The sequence below is a fragment of the Pleurodeles waltl genome, chromosome 6, assembly GCF_031143425.1.
Source record: "Pleurodeles waltl isolate 20211129_DDA chromosome 6, aPleWal1.hap1.20221129, whole genome shotgun sequence".
Lineage (NCBI taxonomy): Eukaryota > Metazoa > Chordata > Amphibia > Caudata > Salamandridae > Pleurodeles > Pleurodeles waltl.
Window position 1 is genome coordinate 1,667,323,461 of NC_090445.1, and position 24,304 is coordinate 1,667,347,764.

The window sequence follows — 24,304 nt, forward strand, 5'->3', positions numbered from 1 at the left end:
TGAGACCATTCACTGTAAAAAAAACTGCAGCTCCAGTAGAAAATGTACTGAAGCAGTAGCAAAATCAACTTGAGAAACAGCGCTCTCTGGTGCGTCACGGGTTGCTGTTCGCACTGATTTTGCAGCACAGAGCGAGCACCCAGCACTAAAAATCAGCAAGAGCAGAGCAACGTGTCTAAGTCCACCCATTTGCGGTACTCCACAGAATCTTGCAAAATTCTACTTTAACTTTATGGAATTCTTCAACAACAATCAGCAACTCTGGATTTGGACAGTAGCAAACTTGTGCCTTTGAGTGCATGTTGTACCCACTGATTGGTCTTGTTCTCCCATCAGAAAGTTCTCAGGCCCGCCAGAGCAAGCATCTGAGGGGTAAATGTTGCTGGAGATGGTAGTCAGCAATTATAATCCAAATTTACTAGATCACTTTAGTAACTTTATGTCAGAACTCCATCTGTGTTCCAACCAGTTAAACACATCACTGTCATACTATGAGACCTACATTTTCTCCTTTTTAGATTCCTAATTAATTTTTAGAACGTTTTTCTAATTGAGACTGTCTACAAACTGAAATCTTCTACTCCACAACCCTCTGGATGACCATTCCTCTCCTGCATTTTCACAGTGCTGATCACACTGCCTTCCATCATCCACCAGCCCTCTCCATGGAGATAATGCTTCCCATGGAGCCTTTTTCAAAATTATGCCACACATTTATTTCCTAAACTGGACTCCTACTATTGGTCACAGGTGTTTAAAATAGCATTATGAATCTCAGATGATTAGATCACTGATCACAAGTTAACACATTAAATGTTACAAGATCTATGTAAAATAATGGACATTAGAAAAACATTGCACAGTCAAGAGTAATTTTGACTATACCATGTACAAAAAGTTAAAATCAACTTGGATAATGAGCTCTAAATTCATCATAATACATCTCTTGAGATGAGGGAAAAATTACCACTTATCTCGTCAAGGAGATGAAAGTATTGTTGAATCCACCATGTGCAGTGTCATAATGTTTTAGAATACTTAATTTATGAGATCTTTGAATGACATATTAACCCAGAAGTACTGTATTATCAAAAACTCACCAGCAAATTTCACATGGAATTTATTTTCGGGTTTTAGAATTTGGACATAAAGGGGGCAGTTGGGGGCAAAGTCCTTCACAGCCCAGGCTCTCAAGATGGTCTGATGGTCCTAGAAGAAGAAATAAAATGCACCTATTTCAGGAAGAATAAACTCTAAGCATGTTGATTGACATAGTTATAAAATGCTTTCCAACACTTTAATTTGTGAGACCTCTGGGTGGAAGAATACATTGTTTTCCAGTATTCTCATAAGAAGTTTAGTAAATTCAAAAATAAGTTTGTCTGCAGTATTACATGAGAGAAACACCCTGCCCCCCTTTTGGTTGCCAAACAACATTAGGGTTGGAATGCTGCCAAGGTAAATTGACTAAATAGGTCTTGGATTTGCATTGTGAATATTAGTTGTCAGTAAATGCCTGAAAGTTCACCTAAACACTAACTTTGCGAAGAGTTTCTTTTTAAACTTTACCAACTTTAGAGCTTCACAAAGTTTGTGAAGTAGATATGTGCAGAACTATCCAGAATAATACTTTCAACAAAGTATGATGGTCATTTAGAACTTGTCACACGCCAGATGCATCAAGTTTGTGGGTCTCCCACTTTATTTAGAGTGGGGAGAAGAGACAGGCTTCAGATGGCGAGCCCCCATAAAGGGCTATTGGTCAATACATGACAGAGCATCTATTTCTGGAGGTTGTTCTAACATACAATGTTCCTGTTTGTGTCCACCATGGAAAGCCTGGGGGTCATAAAATGGAAATAGGAAGCAATAAAAATCACCTCCACAAACTGGAAGGGTCATTATTTTATGACTTTCATTAACAAACTCCCGCTTTGAAAAACAGAAAAGCTCTGCAGAATGGGCACAAAGAAAATGGTACCTGCTTGGCACCTGCTTGTTAAAGTCTTAGTGCCTTCAGTGGAGCCATTGCTTAAGGCCCAGATATCCAAGTCTGCTTGGCAGGGATGTATAGATATGACTTAATGTCTTCTGCCAGTGAAGCAGAGACCATAGCCTCTGATGGCTTAGCAGGGTTGTGGGCTGCCCACCAAACTCTAAATGACACATATATCAGTTATTTGACACAGCTTGCTACATTGCTTTCTAGAAATAATTCTCTGTGGAAATACTTGGAGTTTATATGACATCCGCATTTGATTTAATGGGTTCTTCAAGAAAAAAATCAGAAATAGTGCTAGGAAATGCCCCAGCAAATTCTCTGCTCAAAGGTGCGTGTCTGGTATAATAGGCATGACTGATGACAGGACAAATATATTTTACTCACCTCATGTGGGACAAAGCAAATCACGGACCTATGTGTCTCAATGCTTTTTGAGGGCCTAATCTCATCAGATTTGTTCCAGAACCGATGGTGTTTCACTTCTTCAGTCACAGTAAGAAGATGATTGTTCCATCTTTCTAGTTCTGCAAGGGTTCTTATTCAAGTTTCCTTTTGTATACTTGGAATTCTAAATTTGATGTTAAAAACGTGGTTTTAGAGTACCTAGAGGGCTAATATTCAGATTTAAATTATCATGCTAGGAAGGTATTTTGCAACATTGTCAGTTATGCAGAGGCATATCTTAGTCAGAGAGATTCAAGGGTGGTGGTGGTGGGGGGGGGGGACTAAATCTCCAATTTTCCAACTGAAAAAAAGCAGTGGACTGCAGGGGGAGGGGTAAGATGACCTAGATTCAGGATGGACTGCTTCCATGAGGCTCTGGTTAATATTGATTTGCATTAGGTGTTCCTCTGTCAAGGGTGGCAGTGGAAGAAAATCAATGAGTTGGAATGCTCTTCTGACCGACTGCCAGTGGTTTGACTATTTGAAAGCAGTCATCCAATCACCTTTTGGGTGCTTGATTGCCCTAAATATGCCTGGACATTTGAGATTGACACAGCTTTCCATGCCTACTACTGCCAATGTTTTTGAATTGCAAAACATAGTAAATGTGCACCCATTCCAAGAGTAAGTCCATGGGTGGAGTTTTACTACTTTGTTAGTAAACTGGTCTCTATATATACTTAAGATGCCAAACCAAAAAATTAACACATTAAAACCTATTAGTGAAATAAGCATGACGAGAAACCCCAACATAGAAATAGCGCACCCAAATCTGGCCCTCCAGACCCAACTACCAAACTAAAAATGCATAAGAGAGGTATTACGCCCAAATTCTCAAGCTGAAGCTATGCCCCTGTCCCTTCCACCTGGGTCTGCCAGATTTCCCTGGTAACTTATTACTACGGTCACATACAACACAAAAGCCTAGAGGCCCTCTCCTGGGACCACCTATTTTATACATATTTTAACAGCAGGATGTCTTATTTGCTCTGCTACATGGAAGGCTTGATGGTAGAGTTCTCAAATTGATGCTTGTGGGCAGGGGTCCATGTTTTTATCCTGACCATTTACACATCATTTTATCAAGTGGCTGATGGCCCCATGTACTAAGCCTGAGCCACAAATAGAGGAGGGTGCGATGGAAAATTAATAGGACGTGCCAAGACATGGCTGATCCAATGATCTGTCCTGGACTAATAAGGTAGGAAACTTGATGGCATCAAATATTGTGTACACAATATCGAAAGAAAAATTTTTGAAAAGTAAGTAAGCATAGATTTTCTTCACATAACCCCACATATACGTACATTGTCGATATATATATATCTTCAAGGTGCATATTCGTGAAGTTTAGAATATATGGCCCATATTTGTACTTTTTGCGCTACATTTGCATCATTTTTTTACGCAAAAGCATTGTAAACTTACAAACTATAATATAAAAAATTACGCAAATGCCGCCCAACAAAAGTATAAATATGGGCCTAAATCTAATCTTCCTCTCTATGCACTTGTCTTTTGATATTTTGTGTCTCTATATTCTGTCCACTATATTAGTGTATTATGGTATTCCTCGCCACGATATTCCATAGTACAATTGTATTACAGTAACCTTTATGAAAGGGTGTCTGTTGGTTTGAGGATGCTCCCTCTGCACTATAAAGTCAATCAAAACACAATACACTTAAGCTTTGTACCTGCACATGCCTTGAATAATCAAACTAAACCTTTTCAAACGTATGCCTTAACAGGAATATCAAACACAACATAAGGTGAAAGGTATTCTATGATACTGAAATTTAAATTATTTGATCTTTGCAATGGACCAAAGGTGCCTAAGTGAGTCTTACCGCTGCTGTGCGATCCACCTCATTTCGACTGCTTAGAATGAAACAAGCCTCTGCATCATCCATCCTGAAACACACAAGGGAGGTAAATTATGCATCATGTGCTAGGAAATATTCCTTATTAGGATTCAATGCCCTCTGTGGAAAAGTTGGCAAGATCACTTTTGTTTTATAATTCCCAAGATATAGTATCATTACATGCCTCCTATTTTTCACTGAAGATTTTTGAACGTTTGTGATGCACCATATCTAGAGATAGGAACAATTTACTTATCTGACTCAGATTACTAACTTGATGATCCTTAAGTGTACCACTTGCAGTTTCTAAAACACCAACCACAGATTTAATTGATTCAGTTTATGAAAAGATTGAGAAATGTGCACCCTCATGTTTCTAGCTTAGATTGGGTGCAGATTCTTGACTTTTAAGAATTCATAAAGGTGTCCCAGTTACACTTGAAAATCTGTGAGATTCACGTGTTTCCAGGTAAAAGCTTAGAAAATGTTCGTAAGGCAACAACCGGGACTCTCTGGAAGCACATGGGCATACACAGTTGTACATACTGCCCAGTTTAGCATGGAGAAATGCCATTGCATATGTTCAATGAGATTTTTCTTTATATGGACTAGACCACCTTTTGCCCCTGCCCCATCCGGCTGACAGAAAACCTAGTAGCAGAGGGAAGCTACCCCCAGAACTGGTCCTGATCAGCAAAGACGGGACTGCTCATGTATCATCTTCATGCGAGGATGGGGTTAGTTGTTGTTTTGGTGTCAAATAATGTATTACATTTTTCTAAATAGGCTGAGGAATGTTTCTAGTGTTAGGTTTTGACTTTATTTCTTGTTGGAAGTGGTGCATAACTACCTTACACATCTCTTCTAAGTTGAGCCTGACTGCTTTGTGGCAAGCTACAAGATGGTTAAGCACAGGTTAATTTAGGACTTGCTTATGTTTCATCCATGCATAAAGTGTGATTCCTGCTTGAGTAGGGTTTTATTCCCCTCAATCAGAAATCCAATTTCCAACACTGTGCTTTAAAAAATTGCAGCATCTATGAAAACAGCAGGCATTGCTTAAAAATTGCCTTTCGAAACAAGGTAAGCTTTTAAAGAAAGATTCCCCTTCAACATGGAAATATGTTGTGCCCAATTCACAAAGGATTTTTTCTGCTACAAAGGTATTTTTACTACTGAAAATGGCTTCATTTAAGCCTGTCAGGAATTCTCAAATGTTCTGGCAGATGTAAATGTTTTTACTATTGACTATTTCCCTGTTTCAGTCACAAGCACTGAGATATTCACATCATTATATCTCATGCAAGGGGTGTCCTGTGGGCAGGACAAGGCACAAGGTGGCATATTAACAAGCCCCTTGCGCCACATTAGTGTCCATTTTTTTACACTAATGTGGCGTTAAGGAGGCATTTTTGCATGTCATATTTACAAAGCGTGCCACTTTGTAACCCCTTGCGCCCCATCGTGCCTGCGTCAGGCATAATGTATGCAAAGGGGGCGTCCCCCCATTAGGAGGACCAGAAAAATGGCGCAGTGAAATTTGCAAGATTACACTGTGCCATTTTTTGCATCATTTTTAACCCCTGTTTTCAATGGGGCTCCCTTTACTTTGGTAAACTAGCTCCATCATTTGTGGCACTAATCCACCAAAGCACTGCAATAGCATAAACATGTTTTACACTATTGGCCTAACGTGCGCCATATTGTAAATACAGCTCACACCTGGGAGTGTTAGGGGGCGCAATAAAGTGGCGCATCATCTATGAAGCAGAAGTTTCTCGTAAATATGCCCCAGTGTTTCTCATCCAAGCTTGTGAATGGTCGCAAAAACGTGCCTTTGCACATTAGAGAGCCTTCCAGTGTAAGAAATTGAACATTATGTACAACACCACACAAGGGAAAGGGGGCAGCAGGAAACAGGCAGCCAAAAACAACAAGTCTCACCACAGGAACAAATAGTTCGCCTGGAAACCTGCACATGACATCAAGACATACTATTAATACACCAGCTTGTGAATTAGAAAAAAGATGTAAAAGTATATTCAGGAGGAGTCACGTGACACGGCTGTACTCTTGCTCCTGTTTATGTGAAGCACGCCGACTGGTTTCAGTTCCATAGTTTGCTGAAAAGACCATGGGTGCCTGTGGAGCAGGCAGAGTCAAAGATGGAGGGAGTGTGTTCTGATGTGTTCATTCCAATGTATTTTGATTAGAACATTTAAATCAAAACAAGCTCTTAAGTGCTCATACATGTTTTATAGAAAATAATAGAACTAGCAGGCTCTTTGTATGAGGAGGCTCTCATGATTCAAACAAGAGCACATCTGCTGCTATGTCAAATGTTCTTGATTGGCACAGGCGAGGACCCTAAGGAGGAAGTAGCTATATTGATGTAAATAACGCGCTCCACTGCAGTCTGCCCACTCCGTTTAGGGAATGTCGGGGATGTGATAAAGGCAGCTTCTCGCGCCCCCTCCTGGCGTCACGCGCTGACAGGGCACGATGGATCCATTTAATATATAAGCTGCTACCTTGGATGGCGTCGGTGCGCGCCTGCCGACATTCTCGGCAGCTCTTTTCATGGGTCCCCGGTGGGAGTTATGCAAACGTCACGCGCTCCATAAACTACAGTGCCCCGCTCTCTGTCAGGCCATAAAAAATAAACTGCTTTAGTGCGACCAGATGGAAATCAAAAATTACAGTACATAAATATGATTAGGCAAACGATTTTTTTCAAATGTCAGCGCATATTTTCTCGTCGTTCGATAAATTGTTAGAGGCGCTAGCTCAATGGTGCGAGAGCACAGTTAGGAATATGTGTTATGCATGTGAAGTAACAGGGAATGTGCTCGGCCGTTACTAGCAAAGGGCTGCAATCTGATAATATTTTCTGACGTTTCACTAGAATATTTTTGCTGGGAAGCAAATACATTTAAGGAAGTCAAAGCAGAGGAATGTCCAGCATCGGGCAGGATTCATGCCATATTTTCAAGCTGTCCACATAGGTTAACAATTACACATTTTATGGCAAGAACGGAGGCTCATATTATGCTTCTCTTTTCATTTATTTAAAATAGCAGCGCGGTCAAAACTACAAATCCCAAGAGGCTAGGAACAACAGCCAATGGGAAACGACACAAAGACTACATTAATGCACCAATCAACGGTCAAAGCACCCTTGAAGTAGTTATCTTGCGCGTGAACAGCCCTCTTTTCTTGCTGCTCACGGTCAAGATAAGTACGCTTCAGAATAAGTTTATTTGTTTAATGCTCTTCTTTTAATGTATTTTTATTACGTGTGTTCACATAACGCGCTGGTTCACTCACATGCTCCCTCTAGACAGCTTGTAGCCGCACGCCTAGGTTTTCCCCTTCGCGCCCGGCTCACGCATCTCTCAGCTGTTCTCCCAGCGTTCCCCTCACCTCGCGTCACCTCATTGGAACGACGACGGTTGAGGCGAACGCTGCATTTCCTTAACTTCGGTTAAGCGCCTGGCTCCCTGTCAGCTGTTTTTGCTCACCGCTTCTACGAGGCTCGTTTTTCCTTGTTGAAGAAGGTTTTCCCTTCCTCCGGTCACCGCCACTCCTCTTTTCCCCGCCCATAGGCGGAGTTTCCCCATCTCTGCAGTTTTTAATCCTTTATTTGCTGGTTTATGCTACCTCTTTCTCTATAAAGCATTTTTATTATGGAAATTGATAGCTCTCCCATAGCTATTAATCAAAATGAGGAGGAAGAAATGATTAATGATTCCTTGAATGACTTTATTCAAGTTTCTGTGGAACAGGCAGTTTCTGCATCAATGAATAAATTGACAAAAAATATCGAGAAATCAGTTTTAAATCTTGTGTCCAAGACGATTTTGGCCCAATCTGCGGGGGATAGCAGAAAGCGCCCTCTCCCCAAAAATTCTTCAAAAATGGCACTGTTGATTGGTGAGTCTTCCTCACACAAGGCAGAGGACGTGGCTCCTCACAGGCCTCCCTTAAGGGAGGGGATTTCTACTACTAAATCGTCTTCTAAATTTTCCATGAAAACGAAACATATTTCTTCCCCTATAGTTATATCTAAAATTCTGGACACAGACGATGAGATGGGTGATGCAGCCTTGGAGGCTGACAAATCCGACATGGACAATGATGATCCTTTCAATGCTCCTCCTCCAAAAAAGTCCAAACTCTCCTCCTCCAATTCTGACACAATTTCTGACTCTCAAGGAGTCCCTATGTTTGATCCTAGTGAAATACATCACCCTCAATCAACCGAATGGTTTCCAGTCGAACATGTTGGAGACTACGTTGCCTCATGTTTGCGAACTCCGCTGGATAAACAACCTAGAGCAAAGTTACGCTCTGAATGCCCTCGCCCATCCCTTCACTCTAAAATTTCTTCTACCCCATCTATTGACCCTTCTTTGCTCACTTTTTTCACTAAATTTGGAAAAGACTCACGTAAGGGAGTGGACAAGGCCTGGTCCACTTATCAAGATAAACTTTTGGATGTGGTGGGCCCATTGACACATATTTTTGACTTGGCAGAATCCGCTAGTTGGAACAGGCTGCAGTGAATCCAAAGGAACTATCTCTATGGGTCCAACGGGCTGTCTGCCTCATAGGCAACGCTAATGCCGCAATAACGCACAAGCGTAGGAAGGGACTCCTTCTAAAATTGGATCCTAAGTTGGTTAACTTAGCGGTCTCTGACCCAGGTATCAAGGCCGAAGGCATGCTCTTTGGGGATTCCTTTATTAAGGAACTTAGTAAGTACGTGGCCACCTTTGCATCTCTGGACAAAGCCCAACAGTCCTTGAGGAAAATGTTTTCTGGATGGGTTTTCGCCAGGGCCGGCAGAGGTAGGAACTGCTTTGCCGGCTGTCCATATAATACCCAAGGTTCCCGAGCCACCTACCAAGCCTCGTACCAGGAATATCGTCCACAATTCTACCCGCAGAGAAGCCATGGATATCGTGGCAGAGGCAACAGAGGTTCCAAATAAACCTCACAAGCAGGTAAGTCATCCTTCTGGCCTTCCTTTTGTAAGAGGCCGTCTAAAGTATTTTCTTCCAAAGTGGCAGGCTATAACTTTGGATCCATGGGTTTTAAACACTGTTCGGGGTTACGTTATAGAACTCTATTCAGAGCCCTTTCAAGCAGTGCTTCCTCATCCCCCATCTTTTTCTGCAGAAATGACAAACTTGATCTCATTGGAGCTTCAGGCTCTTCCCCCAAAACAAGCAGTCGTCCCTTGTTCTCTGGACCCATCCGGGTTTCTCAGCTCTGCCTTCCTTGTCCAGAAGAAAAACAAAAAGATGCGACCAGTCATCAACCTAAAACAATTCAATCACTTTGTTGTCTACAGGCACTTCAAGATGGAGACTATTTTGCATCTCTTAGACTCTCTTTTACAAGAAGATTGGATGGTTTGTCTAGATCTTCAGGATGCGTATCTTACCATTTCAATTAACCCACAGTCCAGAAAATTCTGACAATTCGAATGGCTGGATCAGTTTTGTCAGTTTTCCTCTCTGCCTTTCGGTCTTTCTTCCGCTACATGGTGTTTTACCAAACTCATGAAACCAGTTGTAGCCCATCTCAGGGCTCAAGGTACAAGACTGATTATTTACTTAGATGACATTCTCATCATGAATCAAAGTCTTTCCTCCATTCAATTTCAAATCCAATTAACTTGTTCTCTTCTCTCAGATCTCGGGTTCGTCATCAACCCAGAAAAGTCTGCCTTAATCCCACTACAACAGATAGCATTTTTAGGCTTCTACGTAGACTCTTTCTCTGCACCTCTTCACTTACCTTTTCAAAGGTAAAATCCATCAAATCAGAAATACTTCAGATTTTACGATCAGCCCAAATCTCTCTCAGAACTTTAGCAAGAATGGTAGGCCTACTCTCCTCTACCATTCAGACTATTTTTCCGGGATCCCTTCATTATCGAGCTCTTCAAAGGCTCAAGATTCGACATCTTCAGAAAGGCCTCGCTTATTCAGATGTCATTTCCCTAGATCAAGAATCTCAAATAGAGTTACAGTGGTGGCTAGACCATTTAGACGCTTGGAATGGAAGAACCATTTTTGCATCAGCCCCAGATCTTGTCTTGGAATTGGACACAAGTCTTTCGGGTTGGGGGGCCCGGTGTGGCCCAATTGCGACTGGGGTACATGGTCAATAGAGGAGTCCAAGTTGCATATCAATTGTTTAGAGATGCTTGCCGGCTCCTTTGCGATCAGAAGCCTGGCAAAAGACAGAGGGGGTCATTACAACAATGGCGGTAAAAGCCGCTTACTGCCGTGCAGAACACCGCCAACACACCGCTGCGGAATTCCGCCACAGTCATTATGACCGACAGCTCGGAATCCGCCAAAATCCAGACACCCACACAAGTCCGCCACACCAAAGGTCAGTGATAAAGTGGCGATAACAAAACCTCCACCATCACGCCAACAGGAATACGCCCACACTATCACGACCCACGAATCCACGCGGCGGTCTTTCAACTGCGGTATTCCATTGGCGGTACACACCGCAGCGCTCAAAATACACACACATTTACAAAACACATCCACATTGGACAATTCCAAATACACACACCTGATACACATACACACACCACTCCCACACATCCAATACAATATAAAACACACACCCACATCACCCACAAACCCTTACAACAACAATTACGACTGAGGGCCAGAGAGAGACACCACCATCTACAAACTAGCATCCACAGGCACTCAACACCATCACTCACACAATATCTACGCACAGAACACCACACACCTCTAAATATCACCCCACACATCACAACACACACCACCCCACACATCACCCACACCACCCCATGGCACAGCAAAGACACCCCAGGTTCTCTGAGGAGGAGCTCAGGGTCCTGGTGGAGGAAATCATCCGGGTAGAACCACAGCTATTCGGTTCACAGGTGCAGCACACCACCATAGCTAGGAAGATGGAGCTACAGCGCAGAATCATGGACAGGGTCAACGCAGTGGGACAGCACCCAAGAACTAGGGATGACATCAAGAAGAGGTGGAACGGGGAAGGTGCGTTCCGTGGTCTCCGTGTACCACATCGCGGTACAGAGGACTGGCGGCGGACCCCCACCTCCTCCCCCACAACTAACAACATGGGAGGAGCAGGTCTTGGCTATACTGCATCCTGAGGGCCTTGCAGGAGTAGCTGGAGGAATGGACTCTGGTAAGTCAAATTTTAACTATTACATCCCCCACCCACCTGCATGCTATCACATACCCCCAACCTCGCCCACACCCCCATCACTCCAACTCCTTATGTATGTCCCAATTTCACAAACCACCCATCCCAACACCAAGCCCTGCATGCAACACTAAAGCATGGACACCCATCACCAATGCATGGCCACTACACATACCCATACACCCCCCTAAACCATTATCACACAAGGTCCTACGCAGGAATGCAAGCACTGGGGTACACGGTCACCCACCCATTGCACACCATGGCACACACAGATGCAATAATCATGCCTTTACACCCCTGAAGGACCCTTCCCCAACTTCACCGGACAGGAGGGTCCAGATATGTCCACTCCACACACAGAAGAGGCCCACAGTGATGACAGCAGCTCTGTCCAACTGGATCTAGATGACCAGCCCGGCTCATCTGGGACCTCGGGACCGTCGGTTCCCCTCACACTGCACAGGCCACTACAGAGATTGCCCCCTCCGGAAACACCAGCACAGCACCCACCCAGCGGGCCATACCTCTGTCCCCAGGACACGTCAATCAGCAGTGTGTCCACCACTACAGGGAACCCAGGCTAACCCACCACCCCAATAACACCAGGGACCTGGGGGCAGTGGTAGTGGGCACACGGTTCAGGGGACAGAGGCCCAGGAACACAGGGGAACTGGGAGGGCTGCTGTGCGACGGGGGAGGACAGGCCCAGGGAACCTACTCTCCACGAGGCCCTCTCCAACATCATGGGAGCCTACCACCATTCCCAGGAGGCAATGGCAACGGTACTGGCCAAGTTTCAGGAGACCCAGCGGCTGCAGGAGGAACGGTATTTGGGCTTCAGGGAGGAACTCAAATCCATCAATTCCACCCTGGGCACCATTGTAGAGGTGCTGAAGGAACTCGTCAACACCAGGAGGGACAATGTGGCCCCTGACACTAGCCTGGACGATGAACTGCCCACCACCTCCGCCGGCGCTAGTGGACAGGAGGAACCGCCACAGGACCACCACACCAGCACCCCACCCCCTGCAGATGGAGAACCACCCTGCAAACGGTCCCTGAGATCCAGGACAAAGACAGAGAACAATGCCAAGACCCCGACAAGAAATGAGACCACCCTGATTGTCATCCTTCTGTCCCACTTTGTCACCCTGTCCATACTTAAACTGCCCCAGCTCCACTTCCTATGCCCCTTTGGACAATGCACCTGTGAGACTAATAGACTGGACTCTGCCATGGACATTCCTCCACCATCACCTCTGACCATTTTACAACCCCCTCCACTATTGAGCACTCAAATAAACACCCTTCAATGACAAAACAATCTGGAGTCAGTGTGCGCTTTCGAAAATCTGTATTTGCAATAACAGTGGCAAAATGCTATATCAAATGTAATGTCAACATACCTATGTCACACAGCACTAGTCCATGCGGAAACAAAGCAGATGTCACACAGTGGGACCCACATCTGTGAAATCGTAAGGGAAAGTGACAACTCAGTGACCATACACTGGGTGAAAATGATAGACAGATGAGAGGTATTAGAATTTAATCAGATGTAGCAGGCTGTGTTGTCTTCTTACCTGTGTCTCACTGGAAGTATTGCAGGATCACCGTGTTCCTGTTGTCTGTGTCCTCTTCTTCTGCCTCCTCGTCTTCACTGTCCACAGGCTCCACAGCTGCCACAACACCTCCATCTGGACCATCCTCCTGCAGAAAAGGCACCTGTCATCGCAAAGCCAAGTTGTGAAGCATACAGCAGGCCACGATGATCTGGCACACCTTCTTTGGTGAGTAGAATAGGGAACCACCTGTCATATGGAGGCACCGGAACCTGGCCTTCAGGAGGCCGAACGTCCCCTCTATAACCCTCCTAGTTCGCCCATGGGCCTCATTGTAGCGTTCCTCTGCCCTTGTCCTGGGATTCCTCACTGGGGTCAGTAGCCATGACAGGTTGGGGTAGCCAGAGTCACCTGCAAATGTCGAGGGACAACTGTTAGACACACACTAACCCTTAGGGACAACCCCAGACACCTATTCACACCGTATTGGGTCCATGTCCTCACCTAATAGCCACACACGGTGCCTCTGGAGTTGCCCCATCACATAAGGGATGCTGCTATTTCTCAAAATGTAAGCGTCATGCACTGAACCTGGGAATTTGGCGTTCACATGGGAGATGTACTGGTCTGCCAAACACACCATCTGCACATTCATCGAATGGTAACTCATCCGGTTTCTGTACACCTGTTCACTCCTGCGTGGGGGGACCAAGGCCACATGTGTCCCATCAATGGCACCTATGATGTTGGGGATATGTACCATGGCATAGAAATCACCTTTTACTGTAGGCAAATCCTCCACCTGAGGGAAAACCATGTAGCTCCGTATGTGTTTCAGCAGGCCAGACAACACTCTGGACAACACCTTGGAAAAAATAGGCTGGGACATCCCTGATGCAATGGCCACTGTAGTTTGAAATGACCCACTTGCTAGGAAATGGAGTACTGACAGCACCTGCACTTGAGGGGGGATTCCTGTGGGATGGCGGATAGCCGACATCAGGTCTGGCTCCAACTGGACACACAGTTCCTGGATTGTGGCACGATCAAGTCTGTAGGTGATGATCACATGTCGCTCCTCCATTGTCGACAGGTCCACCAGCGGTCTGTACACCGGAGGATGCTGCCATCTCCTCACATGCCCCAGCGGACGGTGCCTATGGAGGAGAACAGCGAGCAGAGAGTCAACCAACTCTGAGGTACGTAAACACAGCATACTCAGAAATATTAGCAAATCGACATATGCCTATATGAGTGTTTAGGCAAGGCCTAGATATGTGTGACGCATTTAAAATTAATGCCATGTGGCCCCCTGAAATGGCGGCTGCCTGACCTGTAATGTGGCACAAGGGGATATGAGGTAACTGCGCTGGCGTTGTATACCGTCGCGGTAGGCGGTCAAAGACCGCGGCGCAATCCTGCTTTGGTTAACATTGGACCCTATGGGTCCCAGGAGCCAATGACGATGTACGCCGGCGGTGACGGTATGCACCGCCGCGGACGTGACTACCATTTTCTCTCTGTTCAATCACTTGATACCTGATCTTCGACAGGAGAGGACCTACACTGCAAGTGCTGCTGTGACCTCAGTCAAGAAGAGACAATGGCTCGTGTGTCTGGGGAAAGGGCCCCTGTCTTCAGCACGGAGGAGTTGGAGAAACTCGTGGATGGGGTCCTCCCCCAGTACACGCTACTCTACGGTCCTCCAGACAAACAGGTAAGTACACTGTGAGCATGCTGTATAAGCAATGCCTGTGTGGAGTGGTGTGGATGAAAGATGGGGGGGGGTGAGAATGAGGCGTGCATGAAACAACAGTGAGTGCATGTGCGTCATTGCAAGGGAACGGATGCGGGCCAATGACTGTGACGGTGCGGACGGTAATAACTTATCTTTTTCCCCTGTACTATTCCTGTAGGTCAGCGCCCACCAGAAGAAGGACATTTGGCGTGCCATCGCCAAGGAAGTCCGGACCCTGGGGGTCTACCACAGACGGAGCACCCACTGCTGGAAAAGATGGGAGGACATTCCCCGCTGGAGCAAGAAGATGCCGGAGGCCCAGCTGGGGATGGCTTCCCAACGTGGGAGGGGTGCCCGTCGCACCATGACCCCCCTGATGTTCAGGATCCTGGCGGTGGCGTACCCAGACTTGAATGGGCGCTTGAGGGCATCACAGCAGACACAAGGGGGTGAGTACACTCTCATTCTGCTGATTCAGCGCGCATTGTAGGTGTCTGGGTGGGGGAAGTGGGATGTGGGTTCCCCTAGGCCAGGGCGAGTTTAGTAGGCAAGGACCCTTCTTAAGGCAGGCCCCACCCCACCTATGTACAGTGCCAACTACACCTAGTCAGGCTCCTGTGACATCCATGTGTCCAGCAATCGGGCATAGCCTTGTAACCCATGTCCCTGGGATTGAATAGGGAACTCCAAGTGCGCGGCGTAGTGCAGGGGGCTTCTGTGTCTGTAGTGTCCGCCAACGGTAGCGGTATTGCATGCACTTAACATGTCTTTCTTCTGTCTTCCCCCCCCTTTTTGTGGTCTCCCTGTTCTTGTGTGCATTAGCATCATCAGGCGGAGGAGCAGTGGCACCGGAGCAGAGGGGAGCTGCATCCCACATGGCCCTGGAGGGCGACACTACGGAGTCAGAATTTACCAGTGGGGCGGAGGGCTAGGGGAGCTCCACAGCGGGGACAGGAGCTGACACCAGCGATACGGACTCCTCCTCTGATGGGAGCTCCCTTGAGGTGGCGGGCCCCTCTGTGCCCACCGCATCTACAGGTACAGCCACCACCCCCCCTACCAGCACCGCCCTCCCAGCAGCCCCTCAGCGTTTGCCCCGTGCCCCCTCACCCAGGAGGGTGGGCATCACCTTCGCCCCAGGCACCTCAGCCCCTGCCCCTGTCACCCCTGCTGCCCTCAATGAGGAGGCCATTGACCTCCTCAGGTCCCTCACTGTTGGGCAGTCTACTATTTTGAATGCCATCCAGGGTGTAGAGAGGCAGTTGCAACAAACCAATGCATACCTGGAGGGCATTCACTCTGGTCAGGCAGCCCATCAGCAAGCTTTTCAGACTCTGGCCTCAGCACTGATGGCAGCCATTGTCCCTGTCTCTAGCCTCCCCCTCCAACTCCATCCACCCAGACCCAAACCCCTGTACCTCAGCCTATCCCAAGCACACCATCAGACCAGCATGCACACAAGGGAAGCTCAGGCAAACATAAGCACCACACATCCCACAGGCACTCACGCAAGCATCACATGCAGACACACCAACATCCACTGCTTCCACCGTGTCCCCCTCCTCCTCGTCTCCCTCCTCCCTCCCTGTCTCGTCTCCACTCACACCTGCATGCACTACATCCTCAGCCACTACCTCCATCACCAACACACCCACCACCACACCCCGCTCACGTGCACTCACCACCCCCACTACCATTCACACGTCCCCTGTGTCCTCTCCCAGTGTGTCTGTGAGGCCCCCTCCCAAAGTACACAAACACAGCCACACACCCACCCAACAGCCATCCACCTCACGACAGCCTCCAGCCCATGCACCTTCACCCAAAGTCACCAAACGTACACCTCCCAAACCCCCTCCATCTACCCGTCCCAGTGTTCCTAAGAAACTTTTCCTGTCCAACCTTGACCTCTTTCCCTCACCTCCCCCACCCCTTCAGTCTCCTAGGGCCCGACTCTCAAGGTCCCAACCCAGCACCTCAGCCACAACATCTGAGGGACCAGTGGTGCCAGTAGTAACCAGCTTCGGGAGTGCACCAGGCAGCAGGGCAGCTAGTGTGGCAAGGAGCCAGAGCACGGACAGTCCCCCACCTGTAAAGCATAAAAAGATGGCCAGTGCCCGGCGGGAGAGGGGGAAGAAACCAGCCACCAAAGCTGCTCCAAGGCGTACAGTTGGGGGTGTGGAGACAGCTGCGCCACCATCCAAGGTGGGGAAGGGGCACAGTAAAACCAGCAAGTCTGGGAAGATCTGCACGGTGGACAAGACTGCCAGCAGCACCGCTGCCCAGGACATCGCTGCCAGCAGCACCGCTGCCCAGGACACCGCCGCCACCATCCCCGCTGCCCAGGACACCGCCGCCAGCAGCACCACAGCCCAGGACACCGCCGCCACCATCCCCGCTGCCCAGGACACCGCCCCCACCATCCCCGCTGCCCAGGATACCGCCGCCTGCAGCACTGCTGCCCAGGACACCGCCGCCACCATCCCCGCTGCCCAGGACACCACCGATAGCAGCACCACAGGCCAATGAGCGCCATAGCTTCCGACGCTACTGAGGCCACCACGGGCAGGATGACGCACTCTGGGCACAAAGCGCCCTCCAGAACCTGTGGAGAGATACATCCACTGCCTCAGTCCTCGGCAGGATGAGGCACTCTGGGCACAAAACGCCCTCCAGAACCAGTGGAGACTGTTATCCACTTGAGAGACTGTGGCTTTGCACTCCCCAGGATAAATCAGTGGGCAACCCACCCACTGGAGAGACTTGAGAGACTGTGGCTTTGCACTCCCCAGGACAAAGCAGTGGGCAACCCACCCACTGGAGAGCCTTGTGAGACTGTGGCTTTGCACTCCCCTAGACAAAGCAGTGGGCAACCCACCCACTGGAGAGACTTGAGAGACTGTGGCTTTGCACTCCCCAGGATAAAGCAGTGGGCAACCCACCCACTGGAGAGACTTGAGAGACTGTGGCTTTGCACTCCCCAGGATAAGGCAGTGGGCAACCCACCCACTGGAGAGACTTGTGAGACTGTGGCTTTGCACTCCCCAGGATAAAGCAGTGGGCAAACCACCCACTGGAGAGACTTGAGAGACTGTGGCTTTGCACTCCCCAGGATTGAAGTGGGCGTGGAGCCCCCTCGTGGATCTGCCGACGTGCACTCATCTGACTGAGGTGCCCCGCCTTCCCTTCCCAGTGAGGTGCCTGTTTTATTTCTATCTGATGTCCCTGCAGTGTTCTCTCCGTCTTGTTCGGGTATTGAGTGTGGGCCTCGCCCATGCCTTTTGGGCCCAGTGGTCCACGGACTATGATAGGGGAGTACCTTGGACTAGTATTCTTGGTGTATATATTTGTTTATAGTGTGAATATCTTAATATATGTATATATTTTTGATTACTGTCTTCATATATATTACAATCATTCAACTCATTTCCTTTTGTCCTTGCATTCTTCCAGGGGGGTTGGGGGTGCAACTGTGATGTATCATGATGTATTAGTCTGTGTGTTGTCGTGGGGGAGGGTGGGGGTGGGAGTGTTGCGTGTGTGTGTCACTGTTTCTTCCCCTCCCCCTCCCCTGTGTCGTAGGTGCAGTACTCACTGTGGTCTTCTCCGCCGGCGTTCGTGCTCCTGGTAGAGGAGCAGGAAGATAAGGGCTGGCAGTATCTGAAGTTCCGGTTCCATGGCGTCCTGGTTCCTCGTGGGATGTGTAGAGGTGAGTTTTTTCCCTTCCAAGTCCTGTTTCCGCCGTGTTTTTGTTCTCGGTGTATCCGCCCCGGAAAAGGTGGCAGATTGGTGGCTTGTAATAATGTGGGTGCTACATTGTCTTCCACCTGTCTGTTGGCGGTTACCGCCGCGGTGTTTGTTTGCACCGCCTTGGTGGTCGGAGTGTTAAAGTGGCTGTCTATGTTGGCGGTTTCCGCAACGGTCGTAATTCCATTTTTTTTTGCGCCGGCCTGTCGGCGGTTTTACCGCCGCTTTAACATCGACCGTCAGGGTAGTAATGACCACCAGAGTCTCTTGTTCTGTTCTCCTCAGATTGGACAACATTTCTGCTGTCCGTTACATCAACCACTTGGGAGGCACCAAGTCCAAACCCTTGGCAGATCTAGCCAGGAGTTTTGGGGATTTCTGCCTCCAAAACAAAATCTCGGTACATGCAGAATATTTACCAGGAAACCTAAACTCTGTAGCGGACTGGCACTCGCGTCATTTCCAGGACTCGAGCGATTGGAAACTCCACCCAGAAATCTTCAACTCTATCCATCGAATGTGGGGTCCCTTCAAAATAGACCTATTTGCTTCCTGTCTCAATGCCCAACTCCCTCTATTCTTCAGTTGGCGTCCAGATCCATTGGCCTTAGCATCCGATGCTTTTTCTCAGGACGGTCAACCTCCCTCAACTACGCTTTCCCTCCTTTTATTATGATCAGCAGACTTCTGGCTCAAGTCAGACTCCAAGGGGCAGTACTAGTTCTCATTGCTCCTTTCTGGCAGTCTCAGGTGTGGTTTCCCACCCTCCTAGAACTCTCAGTGGAACCTCCTTTCCTTCTCCCTGCTTTCCCTCACTTGCTTTCCAATCCTCAAGGTCTCCTTCACAACCTCATTACCGACAATCTCTTAACACTCTCAGCCTGGAAAATTTCAGGGATTCCTCTTCAGTCCCGCTTATTTTGGAAGAAGCTTCAAACTTCATCAGCCATTCGTGGGCCCCAGGAACTAAGAAAGCATACAGATCCCCATGGTCATTATGGGATATCTGGTGCTTGGAAAAACACATTGATTCCCTTTCAGCAGATGTATCTGCAATAGTCAATTTCCTAGCGGCTGAAGCCAGCAAAGGTAAGTCCTACCGCACCATTAACCTATATCGATCTGCTATTTTCTCTTCCCATCCGTATATCAACGGAAAACCAGTTGGAGAACATCCTTTAGTCTGTCGACTTTTAAAGGGAGTAACATTTTCTAATCCTCCTTTACCAAGGATAGTTCAGTGTGGGATGTCAACCTAGTGTTAAACCTTTTTATTTCATGGCCTGATAATTCACTTCTTTCATAAAAAATGTTATCTGCCAAACTTACTATGTTGCTATGTTTAGTTTCTATCAAACGCCTTTCCGATGTCAGAGCTCTCGATTTTACTGCCCGCCAATTTACTCCTTTAGGTGTCCTGTTTTCAGTTCATAGACGTACAAAAACTAATTTGTCTACAGTGTTTTATCCTTATTTTCCTGATCATTTTAAGCTATGTGTAGCACAATGTTTAAAGATTTATGAACAAAAGACAGCTGATTTGAGATCGTCCTCAGCGTCCCAGCTGCTTATTTCCTTTAAGAAACCATATAAGCCAGTTTCCTCTCCTGCCCTTGCTTGTTTGGTTAAGTGGTTTATGTCTTTAGCTGGCATTGACACCTCTTCTTTTGGAGCTCATTTGTCCAGAGGAGCCACGGCTTCTAAAGCCTTTTGGGCCGGTTCTCGTCTAGAGGACATTCTCTAATCGGCTGATTGGTCTAATGATAATATTTTCAAAGTTTTTTACTGTAAACCTGTTAAACATGCTGCCTTATCTGTGATTAATTCGCTTTAAACTTTAAACAAGCATAATATGAGCCTCCCTACTTGCCATAAAATGTAGATTTTCCTAGTAATTTAGAAGGAAATTGTTAATTGTATTAACGATATGGAGGTGAGTATTTTCCCACCACATTGTTTTTCACTTCTGTTTTCTCCCTCCCTAACAGCTTCATCCTCCTCTGCTCAACCTTCATCGCAAGGATATTCCTACTCTTCGTCTCCAGATTCGGAGCAATACGCCATCTCAGATTCTTCCCCACATTGCTGTTCCAGAATCTGTGGTTTTGCTGCAACGGCTGCATCAAGTTGTGAACTTTATACAAGGATTTTTTTTCAGTTTTAATGGATACCTGTATTATCTTATCTATTGTTCCTATGTTCTTTACCTTTTGATCCCTTGCACAAGAAAAGAGGGCTGTTCGCGCGCACGATAACTACTTCAAGGGTGCTTTGGCCGTTGATTGGTGCATTATTGTAGTCTTTGTGTCGTTTCCCATTGGCCATTGTTCCTAGCCTCTTGGGAGTTTTGACCGTGCTGCTATTTTAAATAAATGAAAAGAGAAGCATAATACTCGCCTCCGTATCTTTAATAAAATTAAGAATTTCCTTCATACATTACCAGGAAAATCTACATTATGGGCTGTTGTTAAAAAAAAAGTCAGAAATCTGCACCTGCTAGTTTACTGCAGGAGGTGGACATTTCTGGCTCTTTTTTGAAGGTCACAAATGATTTCCAGGTTATTTCTGGAAAACTGGGAGGGTCACGTGTTTCCAGCCATACTCCTAGACATTTTTTGTGTATTCCATTTTCTATCAATCAATCAGTAAATTTGAAGAGCGCTACTTGTCACCAGTGAGGAAATCCAGGCACTGGCAGGGTCCATTTGAATAGCCAAATTGCCAGGTCTTCAGGGAAATTCAGAACTCTGGAAGATATGGGGTGCTCCATACATGAAAGGGTAACTTGTTCCATGTCTTTGCTGCAGGAGGAAGACGAAGCAACCACATCTGGTATGCTGGGTGTGGGAGGTGAGAGTAGAGAATGGGACGCAGAGCGGAGGTATCTGTTGGGCTGATGGAAGTTCAGGCGGTGGTTCAAGTAGGCAGGTCTACTGTTGTGTAGGGCCTTGTACGCATGGGTCGCAAGGATGAACTGGCATCTTTACTGTACAGGAAGCTAGTGGAGTTCCTTGAGATAGGGGGTGATATTCATTGATATTGGGAGAACCAGGACGAGTCTGGCTGCAGGGTTCTGAATGGTCTGTAGTTGTTCAAGGTAGTCAGCTGCGATTCCTGTGTAGAGAGCATAGCCGTAGTCCAGTCAACTGGAGATGAAGGCCTGGGTGATGGTGCGTCTAGAGCTTTTGGGTAGCCATTTGAATATCTTGCGAAGCATGCAGAGGATGAAGAAGCAGGAGAAGGAGACAGAGTTGACTTGAGTCGTCATGGTTAGGTTGTTATCTAGAATTATGCCTGTGTTCCTAGTGTGGTCAGTGGGGGGTAGCAGTAGATCCAAGTTCTGAGGACCACCAGGATGCATCCCATAGGGAGCTTTTGATCCAAAAATCAGTACCTCTGTGTTTTCCATGTTGAGCTTCAGTCAGATGTCCTTCATCCAGTTTGTGAAGTCTGTCATGCAGTTGTGGAAGTTGTTCTTGGTGTTGTGGGTGTCTTCAGAGAGGGAGAGGGTGAGTTGGGTGTCATCAGCATAGGATGTGATGTTGAGTCCTTGGGTTTTGGCGATGCTGGCCAGAGATGGCACATAAGTGTTGAAGAGGGTAGGGCTGAGCAAGGATCCTTGGGGTACTCCATAAATGTTTTTCTTGGGTTCAGAGTTGAATGGGGGAAGGCAGACTTTTTGCGATCTTTAAATGAGGAAAGAAGCGATCTATCTGAGGGTGGCTCCTTGGGTGCCTATGTTGTGCAGCCTTGTGATGAGTGTGTGGTGGGAGACCGTATTGAAGACTGCAGAGAGGTCTAGGAGGATCAGAGCTGCAGTTTCCCCTCAGTTGAGTAGGGCTCAGATTATGTCGGTTGCTGCGATGAGGGCTGTTTCGGTGCTGTGGTTTCTGCAGAATTCGGATAGAGAGGAGTCGAGTAGGAGGTTCTGTTCCAGATGTGAGGAGAGTTGTTGGTTGATGGCTTTTTATAATACATTGGCTGGGAATGGAAGAAGGGAGATCAGTTGGTAGTTGTTGAGTCCGCTGGGTCTGCTGATGTTTTTTTTAGTAGGGTGTTTGCACTCCTCGGGTCAGGTGGCGATGGGAATCGTGGTGTTGAACAAGGTGGTAAGCACGTGGCTGATTCTGGCTTCAACTAGGTTGAAGATGTGGTGAGGGAATGGGTCACTGGGGCTCTTCAGTGGAGTGAGTTCATGAGGAACGTGTCCTTTGGCTCTATTTGATTAGTTGGATGTTAATTGGATGTCAGTGGTGGTAGCCGGGTTGTTGTGTTGTTTGTAGAAGTCAGTGGCATTGGGCTAGGGTTTGAAGTTTCTGTAGATGTTGGCGGTCTTGTTGTGGAAGAAGTTTGCAAGGTTGTCGCAAAGTTCCTGTGAGGTAGTAATGTTGTCTGTTGCGGCTGAGGGGTTGGAGAATTCTTTGACAATGTTGAAGGGTTCTTTGCTGTTATTCGAGCTTCACCCGATGCATAAGGCTAATGCTTTTTTCTTAGATTCTTTCAAATTTCTTTGGTAAATGTTGATGTTGAGAATTCCAAGGGTGTGCCCTGCACAATTTGCCAACATTTCCAGGGGCCAGTAGTCAATCATGTGTTAGTTCGACCTTCATGCTAAAGTGATTACATTTTTTACTCTTTTGTCTTGGCCAGTGCTTGTTTTTGAGTCAAAATGTAATGGTTATTGTTGTTTTTACCAATGTTTATTGTGTAATTGGCTTGTTGCAATGATCAATGGTTGTTATATTTTCTTGATGCAATGCCCAATGCTTGTTGGCTCCTTGGGCCCATGTTTATCCTAGTGCCGCTATATGTTGCTATTGCAACTGTTCACAGATTGCTGGGCAGCTCTCTTGTTGCCTCCTGTCAGCTGAACATGAGGCCATATGCGCGACAACAGTCTCCCTCATGGGCTAAAATAGACACACCCAAAGCAGAGCCTCACTTGACTTTGTTTTGTTCCTGAGGGCGTTCTCCGTCAGCTCACAGCCTGCAGCACAGTCTTCAGTCCTCACAGCTTCCGAAGACGGATCTGTCTGACCCCCCCACTTGACAGCTAAGTGGGTGCTTGCCGAAAGTCCTGCTACAGTGAACATTGTTTTTCAGACGTACTGTGTGTTAGCTAAGTGAAGCGAGTTTGCCAAAATATTTACTGCTGGACAACCTGCTTTCCGCTTAAAAACTACTGGGTGCTCAAAACTGATTGAACTTGAAATCGGACTTGGGGTGCTGTGTGTTTCGGACATTTTGGGACATAGGTGCAATGCGCTAAGAACAATACTTGTGATTATACATAGACAATCGGAGGCCTTAAGGTGCTCTGAAGAGTTATGCATTATTATGTTTTGTTTCCTTCCTGTTATGTTATGATTTATATTTGAATATTGTGTGACTTTGGGCATGATTGTTGAGTGAGTTTTACAGCCTCAGTCCAAGAACAGTGAAGCCTAATTTATGTGAATCATTGGAGACTCTAACACCTGCTTGATCTGAGTGAGAACAATTGACTGCAGTGCAAATAACCCTAACTTGTGGAGAGTGGACATGTAAGAAAGACCTCTGCTAAGGTGTCAGGTGATTGCATGACTGTTCTTATCATTGTGCGTTAAACACACTCTGTAGGCCTCTCTGTAAGCATGCCTTTATACCAGTCTCTTGTTCATTACTACCAGAGCATGACAGAATGCAGACAGCGACTCATTGCATT

At 46.9% G+C, this 24,304-nt stretch overlaps 1 protein-coding gene across 5 annotated transcripts in view; it reads right to left on the reverse strand.

Annotated features, from left to right (window-relative positions):
• Window positions 1-24,304, reverse strand: part of KCNT1 (potassium sodium-activated channel subfamily T member 1) — a 1,355,573-nt gene that overhangs the window by 266,795 nt on the left and 1,064,474 nt on the right. For all 5 annotated transcript variants that reach the window (XM_069241642.1, XM_069241641.1, XM_069241643.1 and 2 more), the window contains exons 14-15: window positions 4,297-4,360; window positions 1,101-1,209 (exon numbers count right to left, since the gene is read on the reverse strand). In XM_069241642.1, coding sequence (XP_069097743.1) covers window positions 1,101-1,209; window positions 4,297-4,360 — 173 coding nt within the window. The remainder of the gene's footprint in view (window positions 1-1,100; window positions 1,210-4,296; window positions 4,361-24,304) is intronic.